The sequence below is a fragment of the Gossypium hirsutum genome, chromosome A03 (assembly GCF_007990345.1).
Source record: "Gossypium hirsutum isolate 1008001.06 chromosome A03, Gossypium_hirsutum_v2.1, whole genome shotgun sequence".
Classification (NCBI taxonomy): Eukaryota; Viridiplantae; Streptophyta; class Magnoliopsida; order Malvales; family Malvaceae; genus Gossypium; species Gossypium hirsutum.
In genome coordinates, this window is record NC_053426.1 from 101,782,373 (window position 1) to 101,796,240 (window position 13,868).

The window sequence follows — 13,868 nt, forward strand, 5'->3', positions numbered from 1 at the left end:
AGAATAAAACACAAAATAGGGACATTTTGGTTTGCACAATCGAACTTAAAGTTCGAGAACGTCAGCTAACCTAGAGTTAAGGAAGACGACTACTTGAAGGCTAGAAATAGGCTCTTTTGGCACACATTATAGACATATTCGATTAATTGATATTCTCTCTTTAGATTTAATTTCGTTTTCTTAGGTTTTCAAAGTTACGTTCATTTTGTTCTTTTTTTTTCTTTCAAGAGATTTGAATGGTAAATGAGATAAACTCTTATGTATTTGCATTCATTACCAATATCATTCACGCTTTTTTTAAACTCTCTATTATTTATTCATTATAATTAATTATTCCATCTACACCATGTTATTTATGAAAGCCATGATGAACTAATCTTTCTATGGGGTATTAGTGAGTAGAAGCATAATCTTTTAACTATTTTGTAGGGTTATTCAACGGATCAATTGTCTAGAAAATGAAGAACGTGAAACAAACCATAGTCCTGACAACCCTAGGAAGTCATCAATATGGGAATTAACCCAAAATTAGAATTGCCCATTCGTGAACACATTAACCCCAAACCAATATGGACTGTGAAGTCAGAAGATAAGTAGTTCTTGCTGACTCGTTATATTAGTGGAAGATCGAAAGATCCTGCTAGGGTAGGGACTAGTTGATTGACGAAGAACCCAATACGACAGATGATTGATATTGCTGAAGCGAGCTAATCACCCATCTTTAGATCTGATTCACTTTATTTCTCTTTATCTCTTGCAATTTTAATTCTTTTATGTTATTTTATTTTATTAATTTAAAAACCGTAAAAAAATCACTTATTTTACTATCGTACTATAATTATTTTAAAAGTATTAATTAGGTCTTTAAGTGTTTAGGTTAAGATTGATTTAGTACTCACCTCCCTTGGGTACGATCTTGGAGTACTCACTTACTTCATTGTCATATTACAACTCGGCCTGTATACTTGCGAATACCGCCTTGTAATTCTTTATTTTATTGCAGTTTTCACACTCTGCATGTTAGTACGTCCGGAGGTGGTCAGCCGGTGTAACTTAGCCTGAGCTTCATCTTCGACATACTTTAAGTAAAACTACCCCTTAAATTCACTACAAAACTTATCCCAAATTCCAATAATGATACCCAATCATCTAATCTGTGGACCTACAATGGCACCATAACAAAGCAACATCAATAAAATACATTGTAGTAATATTTACCTTGGTAGCATCATCCAATATGCCTACGGCACAGAAGTATTACTCTATTCCCCACAAGAAGTTGTCCACATCCGTTGCGGACTTTCTCCCATTGAACTCTTTCGGCTGAGAAATCTACCTTAGGCTTGGGTGCCGTAGCCAACACCCCATTTCTCAAAGCAGCTTTGCGGATGTTAAGCTCATCAATCTATTCTTATAAGATTGTCATTATAGCCTCGAGAGCATCCTCTTTCTCAGTCAGCTCATCCAAAGCAAAATTAAGGACCCATTGCATTGCATCCATATTATCACTGAGGGTCTCTGGCATTTGGTCCTCGAGCTAGTCTTGCCTCAATTCCAGCTCTGTAGTACGCCCATTAACATCCTCAAGGGTCTTATTCACATTACCCTTGGAGCCCTCAAGTTTGGCACCCTTCCATCTCAAGCTGACAACATATCCCTCGATCAACTTAATTTCCTTGCCCTCCTACAAGTTTCTATTGGCTCAACTTGCTCGTGTAATCCCTCGATCAACTGGTACTTTCGAACTTGGCTAAAATATCAACTGTCACAAGGCTAGAACTTTAGTCAGGCAAACTGCGTGACCTTAGGTGTACTTCAAATCTGCCTAAGTCAAGCTACCTCTTGAAAGATGAGAATTCTCCCAAAAATTCTCTAAGGCACTGAAAAATATAGCGGAAGCAACTCGAAACGAAAGAGCAATGAAAGAATTGAAAAGCCACAAGAAAACAATACACACAAGGTGTTTAAGTAAATGCTCTCAATCTTTAACTCAAGAAAGAATACAATGGAATCAATACAAATGAAGAGGAAAACCTCTATTTATAGTTAAGCTCCCCCAAATTCAACTGTATAAATTAAGTTACATCAATGATCAAGATTAGAGTTTATCTACAATTTAAAGTCCTAAGGGATTTAAACTTTATACAGTCACATCTGTTTAGGATTTACACTATTTACCCTGGTAACTCTAGTTTTACTAGAGTGTTTCATTAGACTACCAAGGCTTCAAGTAAATGGGCTTCCATGGGTTGCACGAGTCGATCCAATTCAAGCGGGTTAAATAAGCCCGATTTAATAAGTTGACCTCATGGGGCATTTTGTGCGCAATAGTCACAGGCTTTGATCCGTTGCCCATGGCACTTCCAGTAATTAGGTTGATCGTTGTGTCCCATTCCCCTTTCAAGGTGTTTGCCTCTTTGATCCCCATCCCCATGGATGGCAACCTGTTTTCCTTTCCCTTTTGTTGCAAAAATAATTTATTCTCAAACTACGTTAGAAGTTGGTGTCGATGAAAGTTTGCAATCTCCAATGTCTTAATTAGTGATCAGTAGTCTATTTTTACTAAAATAGGAAGTTTTATTATTATGGATATAATTATTTATCCTTTTATAATTTTATAAAAGAATAAATTACAAAAATGTTCATTTAATTATGTCTTTTGTTCTATTTTGGTCACTTAACTATTGATTTTTTTCAATTTAATCACTAAACTTTTCGAAATTAAATATTTTAGTTACTTTGATCTGATGCAGGTTTTTTTAATTGGTCTAATAACAAATAGTGTTAATATTTACACATTTTATTAAGTTGATCCTAAATATAAAAATTTCAACATATTTAGCTCTCAATGTTTATAAAATTTATCATTCTAGTTCGAATTTTTAAAATAATTAACTCTCAGCATTTATAAATTTTATTAATTTAGTTCTAATTCTAAAGTTTTGATGATATAAAATTTAAGGCAAGGTCATTGAACAAAAGAGAATTGAAGAAGTAACTAATTGTAGTCTTTTTGGCTTTTGAAGATATTTGAGAGCAAAGGAGAATTGAGGATCTTCTGTAATGCAAAGAAACAAGTGATGATACCTCAAGAAATCCATTTTGCAACAAATGATAGGATACTCTCACTAGCAGTTGCTGTCCATTTATTTGACAAGGTTATAAGCAAATTCACTAAGTCATTATTCTGCTACTGATCTAACTATAGAAGCAAAATAGCAGTATTCACTACATGTTTGTTATCTTTTAGAGCTTTCTCCATGTTGATCACAGGAGGGTAGAATGATCAGAATTCGATCAATAAGTAAAATTCTAGTTTAAGTGTCTTGCTATATTTCTAGTCGATATACGTTCTTATTAAAGAATTTTCTTTTACACAAATCAAAGAGAAAGAAATTATGTGCAAGAGATACAGGCAGGAGAGTGAAGCTGCTAGGATGGTGTGTTATATTTTGTGTCCTATACTTATTTTAACATATATGTTTATGGCCAGCATGTGATGAGAATTAAAAATATAAATCTTACGTCAAAATTTTTGAATTAAAACTATATTAACAAAAATTTTAAATGTGTTAGAGAATTAAATTGGTTGAATTTTTTTTTATATTAAGAATTGTTAATACAATGAATGAATCAACAGAAGTAAAGAAGGAGATCATTGAAGTAAAGAAGGAGATCCTAAAATGAGAGAAAATGATATTTTCTTGTTTTTGAGAAAAAAATGAAAACCGAAAAAGGAGCCCTCATTTTGGGGTTTAAAATTTCCTTTTTATTATATCAAGTCAAAACCCAGATGAGTCATTTTTATTTTATTAATATTAAATAAAAAAATCAAATAAATAAAATATATAAACTTTAAAAAATTAATGTTGTTACTCGACCAGTAAAAAAAACCTAGATCTTCTCGTGGCTAAAATATTTATTTTTTAAAAAGGTAATAATTAAGTAATTTTATAAAATTAAAAATTTAAATGCTTAAATTGAGCAATTCAATGATTAAAAAAAAAAGAAAAAGAAAGAGGTTGGATGAGAATAAATTAAGATATATTACAGTGCAGATAGGTAATTGTGAATGATTACTCATATGTACATTGCCAAAATTTAGTAATTTACCGATAAAAGATTGGAAATAGCCACGGAGAGTAATTAAAAAGAACTGTAAACCTACAGTTCAAGAAAGCAAAATTGAGTAAACATTTCTGACTCATTGTCTGGTCAAAACCACACATGTGCACATGGTCCCCCTAACCCCACGTGACGTCAAACATCCCTATATTATCATCCTTTGCCACCTCACCATTGCTTCCATTCGAATACGACAATCTTAGCACACGTGTACGGTTCTTGATCCGTTTGAGTTCCCCCACTATCTCTCTAGCATCCGGCCTATCATCCTTATCAGCCGCCACACACCGGAACGCCAGTTCCGCCACTGCCTCCACGCCGTCCATCGGCTGCCCATCGAGGACCAGAGCCGGGTCTACCACCTGGTGCAACAAACCCATCTGGATCTTCGAAACAACCAAATCTGCCAACGCCATTTCCCTTTTCTCCCTCCTCTGATCCACCGCTTTCAGCCCGGAAATCAACTCTAGTAACACGACGCCGAAGCTGTAAACGTCGCTTTTCTCTGTTAGCCGGAACGACCGGTGGTAATCCGGATCCAAATACCCGGGTGTTCCCTGAGGCCCGGTCCAAACAAACTCCGATTTCAAAGACGAGTTTTCAGGGAAAGCCAAAAGCCTGGATAGCCCAAAATCACCAACTTTAATCCTCATATCTTTTTCGACGAAAATATTTGATGTCGTCACATCTCGATGAACAATGGGTGGCACCACAGAGAAATGCAAGTACTCAATAGCTAGAGCCGTTTGCAGAGCGATTTCGAGCCTCACTGGCCAAGTAAGTGAGGGTTTTGGACGGCAGTGAAGGTGGTCGGCTAGGGTCCCATTAGGAACATAGTCGTAAACCAAAAGTAACCCTCTGGGGTCGCTGCAATAACCGTGGAGTTTAACGAGATTTGGGTGATTTATTGACGAAAGAATCAAGATTTCGTTGCAGAAAAATTTGGATGATAAAGCGTTGCCTGACTGGTTGTTTTTGTGAAGGTATTTAACTGCTACTATCCGGTTGTCGTGGAGTTGGCCCAAGTAGACTGACCCAAAGCCGCCGTCACCGATTTTGCGTTCTGGGTCGAATTTATTGGTGGAAGATTCGAGTTCTTCGTAGGTGAAAACGGGAGGGAGGAGACTGGCAGAACGGTGACGCCGCAGGAACAAATCAGTGGGGTCTGCTACGGATTGAGATTTGAATTTCTTTGATCGGAAAATAACAAAGGTTACTGAAAAAATAAGGAAAATGCAAGTTAATGTGAGGACAGAGGATAAGATTGCGATTCTATGAGTGTGATCTACGTGAATCAAAGTAGGGGAAATGGTGGCTTTGGCTTGGAAACAAAGGAACGGTTTGTTGGGGTCGGAGAAATTGAAGCCGCAAATGCCGTTCTTCAATTTACAGTCTCGGCAGCTAGAGAAATAAGAGTCTTGAGCTTCGTCCCATTCAACTTGAAAGCCCATTTTAAAGAAGAAATTTTGGAGGTAACCCAGGACATCAGGTTGGCATCCTTGCTCGGGAAGTTGGCGGGTTGGTCCGCAGTCATGGAAGAGTTTGAGTGGATGTTTGATGACGCCACATTCCCAGGCACATTGGTCGCAGTTAGAGAGATTTGAAGGGGAACAAGAACGGAGGATGGATAATCTAGAGCAAGAAGCATCGGAGATTCGAAAAGGGGAACCAGAAAGATTGATGTGAAGGAAATTGAAAGAAGAGCAAGTGGGAGTGGTAGTAGGGGGCAAAGGAGAGAGAGTGAGGGAAGTGGAGTTGGGATCGAAGTGGATTAAAGAAAAAGAGAGGTTGTTAATGGAAATGGTGGAGGAAGGAGTGGAGCAATTGATGGGGAAAGAAGGGTGGCCACACCCAGCAGAGAAAGAGAAAGGGAAAGAGGGTGGTGAAGTGAAAGGTGGGCATGGGGATGTAGAGGAACATGGATGATGAGGTAGAGTGGCTGCTTCTGTGACCACCCACTCAAAGGAGATGAAGAAGATGGTGGTTAATAATAGTAAGGAGATGGATGGTGGTGAAGGTGAAGGCATCAAGGAAAAATGGGAGAAGAGCAGAGTTTGCAGTTGCAGTTGCAAGTGAAAGGGGTCATCAATACTCAAAGGGGAATCTGGTTTCTAGTCCCTAAGCTATGAATTGCCTGGGTTGTTGGAGTCTTTGGGGGGAGGGAACAACTTGTCACGTGAACTCAGGCGTCGTTAAGACAAAAATCAAAATTTTAAAATAAAGCTGCCCCTACACAGTACATTACAGGGTCAAGGCCTTGTGTGTTTTTGCTTTCTTACTCTCTTCCTTTAGCTTTTATCAAAGCAAAGCACTTTTACCCAAATAATATAATTTTGGGCCTAATTAAAGAATGACTTTGAACTTATCAAACTAAAGGTAGATCTAACATGATTAGATATTAGTAGTCATGATAGCCCTTGGGAAATTTCTCCTTACCCTAAGATTAGCGTGAAACACTCAGGTTCCACGCCGTTCACGGGACACCATCTTTTCCTCTTATCTCCCAAATTTTTCATAAGCAAAAACATCTTTTCAGATTTTTCTACTCCTTCAAAATTTGTTAACTAAAAATGAGTTTAGGTGCAAAGTGCATTTATTTATAGTTAATATCAAAATAATAGTGAAGATTAAATTAGATATTGTGGTGATATTATAGCATAAGATAAAAAAAAAGTTAAACACATTATATCACTCAATGGTCTATCTAAACTTATCCTAAATATGGTCATTTTTTATAAATCATATGTCTATGAATACAACTTAATCATCTTACACATTGATAAATTTTGATAAAAAAATATTAATAATATTAATAATTAAATTAAGAATTTTAAATTAAAAAAATAAAAGACCTAATTTTTTAAGTAGTAAAATTTTGTCAAAATAGATGAGTGGGTAATCTATTAAACTAGTGTTAAATATTTTATTGGGTATACATTAAACAAATCTAGAGCAGCGCGCCTCCTAGGCTACTGCCATTGAATTTGTAGCTGAGGAAGCTGTGCGGTTGGTAATGTTATACTGCTTCACATTTAAGAATTTCTATTGAGGGTTTCCGGATTTATATGTATATTATTTTATAGATTAATATAATTATTTAGAAGTTTAAGGATAATATAAAAAGTATATATATAATAAGAAATAGGGGTGAGTATTCGATCGAGTCGAGTCGAATCGAGTTAAAAATTTTTGAGTTAGTCGAGTTGACAAATCCTATTTTAGCAACCGAACTCAATTTGAAATTTTTTCGAATCGAATCGAATCGAGTCAAAAAATTTCGAGTCAAATCGAGTCGAGTTAACGAATCCTATTATTTATACTTAATGTTGTGTTTAGATGGACCGATTATTTAACTAGTAGATGAAGTACAATATTATTTAACTACATGAACAATATAATGATTTAGTCTTTTAACTTAATGAGTAAACATTTATCAAAACGACGTAGTTTTACCTTTTAACTTAATTATTTTGAATTTTAACTTTCAATAAAGTAAACATTTACCAAAACTACGTAGTTTTATCTTTTCTTATTCGGATTTTTGGATAACTCGAATTGTGTAATTCATATTCGAGTTAAACCGAAAAACTTAATTTTTTATTTGAGTTGATCCAAATAACTTGATTAACTCAAATAACTCGAACTATTTAATTCAAATTTTAAATTTTTTATCGAATTTTTCGAATCGAATCGGATTTTGCTCAGCCCTAATAAGAAATAAAATTTTGTGAGGGGACGGGTACTGATATTGCAAATGAAATTTCACATTATTTTAAGGTTTACGTGAATTTAAAAAAGAAATTATTAAATTTTTGTTACTATCTACACTTAACTGAATGCTTTAACTATTAAATGAATCAAATAATTTTTTGTCCATTAAAAGTTAATAGCTTTAATTTTTTCTTTTTATTTTTAATTACTTTCATCATATGTCACGTTATGATTATAACATGTGACAAAAATTATTATTAAAATCAATAAAAATTTCAAAATATTAAAAATGTTAAAAAATTTTAAAAATATATAGAAAAAAATTTTAATTTATGAAAAATCAGAAAACTATTTAAAATTACTAAAAAAGTTATTATAAAATATAAAAATATATAGAATTTTATTAAAAATATAGAATTTTTTTAATTTATAAAAATTATAAGATTTAATCTTCAACACGTGTTATATCGTGTTTGTAACACATGGTGAAAAAAGATAAAATATTATTATAATCAATAAAATTTATATAAATTATAAAAATATATAGGGAGAAAATATAAAAATTATAAAAATTTATATAAAATAGAAAATATCTAATATTTATTAAAAAATTTGGAAAATATTAAAAAATATAAAAAATATAAAATTTTTTATTAAAAGTATAAAAGCCTAATGAAAATTATTATAAATTTAAGTTTTCTTTATATGAATCAAGAAAACAAACAAATAATCATAATTTAAATTTAAAACAATAAATAAATAAATAACAGAAAGTGTAACACTTCATACCTAGTCTAGACATTAAGACCAAGTCTGGAGGTTACATCATACCATCAACCGAAACCAAACTTAATTATTTGAAGTTCAACAGTCGAAATCATTTATATAATTAAGTCAACATAAAAACCCAAATCGTAATCTGAAATACGAAATACGCCTAATAGTATAAGTTCAGATAAAACATTAAATAAGAAATAAAGAAATGACCAAACTCCTGCCACGTCAATCCACCTAAGTATATGGGTTACCTGAAATCCAGACAAACAACCAAATGAGCTTACAACTCAATGTGTGTAACTTACATTTAATAATACTCAATAATATACAAATGTAGTTTCACTTTCCATTGATCAGTCTTTTCTCAAAGTTAGATACAGAAACAAAAATAGAGAAGATCAAATACATATGCAAATTCCTACCCCCAGCCGCTACACACTATCTCCGTCCATCCCGATACACCATACAAGGCATCAAGTACCCATCCATCCCTACACATCGCGTAGTGACTGTATGTTACGTTTCAGAATAATTGCAGCCTAGCTGCCAAATCGAATTGCGATAAATAGCCAGAATCAAAAATATATGTGGCTCAGTTACCAGATTTGGCAGATTATTAAATTGTCCACACTTCCTTCTATATACAGTCCCAATCCAGATGCAAATACAAATTTGACAGATATCAAATATAAGTATACAATAATATAATTTTAGATTATACTCATGTATTGGTATCACACTAATTACCAAATCTCATAACAATGTATATATATACATATCACAATAACAGATTACTTAGTAACAGATTGCCAAATAAAATTTCAATGTCTAATTCAGATTTTACAAGTCCTACGGTAGGCTTGCATTTGATTTGAACAACGATTACGATTCTAGGAAAAATTTTTGATTTTTGACCCACAAACCCGTGTGGATTCATATGGCCTAGGTGGTTGGCTTGTGTGGTCCACACAGCCATGTGACTCAAAACAATAAGTTACACGATCTGGCACACGGCTTGACGTACACCCGTGTAACTCACAAGCCTTCACACAGCCTGGGCACACACCCGTCTCCCTGGCTTGTGTGACCCTAAATCCAAAATAGTGAGTTACACGGCTTGGACACACGCCCGTGTCTCTAGCTTGTGTACCTCCAATTCCAAAACAGTGAGTTACATGGCCTGACACACAACCGTGTGGCGTCAAAAGCCATATTTTTCGGCAATTGAAATTAGCATTAAGTCAAGTTTTCGTTACACACCTAGTATAGTTTGGAAGTAGGAACAACGCAGAAGATTCCCATAACCTAAAACGACCAACCAATTAACACCTTAATCAACCAATTTCACACAATTTAACGCTGAACTAACTATGTCGAAAACTTCGACGCAAAACTTTCAAACAAAACCAACGCTTACAGATAAATCAGCGACAACTACTCGAATTAGCGCGTTGGAGATTGCTACCTTCGATATCTACACCTAAAAAGGAAGTCAAACGATCGCTTAACAAATAACTCAAACAAATTAAGTTGAAACCAACTTCGAAAAAAATGAACGAAAACGGATGTTTAATAGAAATTTTACAATTAAACTCATGCGATTAACCTTTCAGTCAACAAATGATGAAATGCTCACTTACTCGACCTCACAGCAGCAAAAATTAACAACTTTAGCAATTGAGAAAACCAAAAAGAAAAAGAAAGAAAAAGAAAAAGAAGGAAGAAGAAGAAGAAGAAAAGAAAAACTAACGTAAAAGAAGAAAAAAATTACAGTTCAGGAAACTAATTTTCTTTTTAAAACAAAACTAATTCTACAACATAGCAAAAACATATCCTCATTTCGCTTACATAGAGACTCAAACACAAGACTAGGAAGTATATAAAAACTTAATCATCAAACCAGCATGCTCAATTTTTACATAAATTAACACAAAAATAAACTTAAGTCAAATGTTTATGGATAAAGGTCAAATCAAACAAAATAATAAAATTTTCGAAAGTGAGGGTTGAACCCCTAACATCCAAAACACAAACTAAGCACTTAGCCACAAATTTAAAGATTTAATTATAATAAAATTTAACAAACAACACTCAAATTTTTGGGATGTTACAGAAAAATTGAAATTGTCCCATTAATCCTTTTATTCTCATATATCTGAATATTTCAAAGCCTTTTTGTTTCTGTGTCTTATCGTTCTTTTTTTTCACCACTTTTGTATCTTGAGAGTTAAGAAGATAAGGTGAGTAATACTAAAGAAAGTATTAAATTGGGAGGAAAAAACTTAAAGAAAAACATATAAAAAAGTCTAAGACTTTCCATATTTTTAATAAATTTCTATATATTTTAAATATTTTATAATATTTCAGATTTTTTTATTTTTAAATTTTTTATTTAATACTCGAAATCCAAGAGTAAATACAAATACAAGTATTTTTAATTATCAATTTATATTAAAATATATATTAAATATAAATATTTAAAGAAATTTATTTAATTTCCTGCTTTAACCTTCTCAAATACTTCATAAAGAGCTTGTTTATGCTTTTTCTTCAACCATTGTGTAAAAAGGTATGCAACAATGTCATGTATATATAATCACCGAATATATATATATGAAAAAAACATTTATTTTTCCTAAAAATTTCATGGAATAAAATCAATAAGGTTTATATTAACAAATTAATTTTTTTTTTATAATTTTAACATTTTTTTCTAATTTTTTCTAAATTTTAAATATCTTTATATTTTTTTATAATTTTGAATATTTTTATTTTCTTTTCTGGATTTTTATAATTTTTTAAATAAAAATTCATAATTGGAATTTAATTATTTTTACCTAAAAATAAAACTTGAGACATTATTTTAGTCAAGGATTAAAGAAATCGTTTAATACATTTTCATAGTTTAAATATAATAATAATAATTTTTTAAAAGAAGTGTGAGACCTAATTTTAAAGTAGTTAAAATGGTAACCGTATGGCTTAGTGGTAGGTATAGGACCAAATAGAAGTGTTTACAGGCTGGGCTAGGTTGGGTCCAACCAAAATTTTAGGCCTGTTGGTTAGGTTTGGGTCTGGCTTAAAAAATGAGCTTAAAATTTTATCTAAGTTCGGTTTGGATAAAAATGTTAAAACCCGTGTCCAGCCCGTATTAAAATTTTTATATAATTTTTTTAAAAAAATAATACATCAAAAATACTAAAAAATATCAAAATAAATATTCCCCAACAAATTAAAAATAAATAAATAAATATATATATACTTAAATAATACTAAGATAGATGCAATGTAACAAGCAAATACCTCTAAAATAGTAACAAAATTAACAATAAAATAAGAGTTATACAATAACAACAAAATAGTAACAACATAATAGTGAAAAAAAAGTAACAAAAAAAACAGTTTCTTTTTTTTGCATATTTAAGCTGGGTCGGGTTGGGGAAAAAAAGCCTTACTTGAGGCCCGGCCCATTTTCTAAACGAGTCTTAATTTTTTACCTAAGCCCATTTTCGAACATATCTTTTTACCTAAACTCTCTCACTTTTCGAATGAACTTTTGAGCCGGACCAAATAACTTAGGCTATGATCAGGTGTAGGCCCAAGTCATGGGTGGGTTGAAATGAAGTCCAACTCATTACTGCCTCTTCAATTGTCGCTTTAGCTTTAACAAGATTCGAGAGACGGCAAGCAAAACAGTTTTAAATTAAACATTTATTCTATTATTTATGGTTGTTTTCATTCAATCATTTGAGTCCCAACATTTTTAATCAGATAGTTGATTTCTGGTGTTAAATCTATCTTCATCAGCTAATAATATATTTTCATTTTTTCCCTTTAATATCACAATTTATTTTATGGATAATTGTTTTATACATTATTAATGGAATAAAATAATTACAGACCTAAGATTTTTTTCATATATTTTTATGTTATTTATATAAGGCATATGGCAACATCTTATACACATTCGTGAAGGTTTTCATTTTAACTTCATTGACAACCTTATTTCATTATATATATGTGAGGCTTTTATTGAATTAGAGTTTTTTTTTTCCTTTTAAATAGGATATTTCAAAATTAAATCCTTAAATTGAATTTTTGTTAATATTAAATGATGTTAATAGACATGGGTGTAAGTAGCCTAATTTGCCCGGACCCATCAGAAACAATAAAACAAAATAATTAATTAAAAAAACACAGTCCAAAATAGCTCATTTACAGCCTTCACCAGCCCAAATACAAATTACAATCCAAATTTCAAAACCTATTTTATAATAAGACCAAATTAAAACCCAAGCTAAACCTAATTTATGGGCCCAATGGTCCAACTTCGAAACTGGCCCAAATGGCCCAAGTACATGGGACCTCGGAAAGACTAGGGTTTCCCCTCTGTGCCGCAGTGACCTCCAGCGCGTCATGGCCACGTCCACAGCTTTTTGTACGGTGGTTTCACTTGCAAAAAAGAAACAAAATAACAGCAAAGAGGGGAGTAACAATGTACAGTAAATTGACAGCAAATAATAGAAAGGTCTAAGGGAAAATTTCTTTTATTTTTCTTTTTCTTTATTCGGCTATAAAAGGGCTGAAACCAACTATTGTATTTTTTTGGATGATACAAAAAAGAAATATAGTCAGAGAAGATTAAAGGTGATTCATTGATTGGTTCTTCGTTCTTATTTTTTGCTTTTTATTTTATTTTATTTTGAATCTATTTAACAAATATATATAAAAAAAAGGGGAAGGTTTACTTACTTGTTGTTCGGTGTCAACCTAGTCGATGTTTGCTCCTCCGATCTAAGGGTAGACGGATCCCTGGGTATCCGGTTAAAGCCCCGTCGGAGATGGAGACACATTAGGTGTTGATGAAGACCGCAAATCGGAAGAGAAGGGGACGAAATGAGAGAGTTCTAAAGTTTTTAGGTTTTTTTTTAAAAAAAAACAATGGTTAAAATGATTTTAAAACAAAAATTTTGATTTAAATAGTAAAGGGAAAACGACATCGTTTCGAAGGGTATTCTCAGAGGCCAAAATGACACCGTTTTGAGCCTCTGACCTGTGACCCGACCCGATTGCCCTCAGGATCTGCGTGTTTCTGCGGTGAAGGGATATTTGCTCGATTAGTCTATCCCTTTCGCGTTGTTATTCGATTGGGTCCCATTTCTATTGCTTTTATTTTTTTAATTTTTTCTCGATATTTATGCACAGTTTTAATTTGGTCTATAGTTGAACGCTGTGTTCAGGGGCTTGGGATAATT

At 32.7% G+C, this 13,868-nt stretch overlaps 1 protein-coding gene and 1 long non-coding RNA gene across 2 annotated transcripts; both read right to left on the reverse strand.

Annotated features, from left to right (window-relative positions):
- Positions 1-4,027: 4,027 nt before the first annotated feature.
- LOC107887781 (LEAF RUST 10 DISEASE-RESISTANCE LOCUS RECEPTOR-LIKE PROTEIN KINASE-like 1.5) lies at positions 4,028-6,492 on the reverse strand. Its single transcript, XM_016812009.2, has one exon. The coding sequence runs from the start codon at positions 6,150-6,152 to the stop codon at positions 4,245-4,247; it is 1,908 nt and encodes a 635-aa protein (XP_016667498.2). The 5' UTR covers positions 6,153-6,492; the 3' UTR covers positions 4,028-4,244.
- A 6,285-nt stretch (positions 6,493-12,777) lies between these two features.
- Positions 12,778-13,836, reverse strand: LOC107888130 (uncharacterized). The gene is made up of 2 exons (XR_001681290.2): positions 13,366-13,836; positions 12,778-13,065 (listed from the first exon to the last, which is right to left on the reverse strand). It is a non-coding gene; the product is annotated as an uncharacterized lncRNA (long non-coding RNA).
- Between the last annotated feature and the right edge of the window lie 32 nt (positions 13,837-13,868).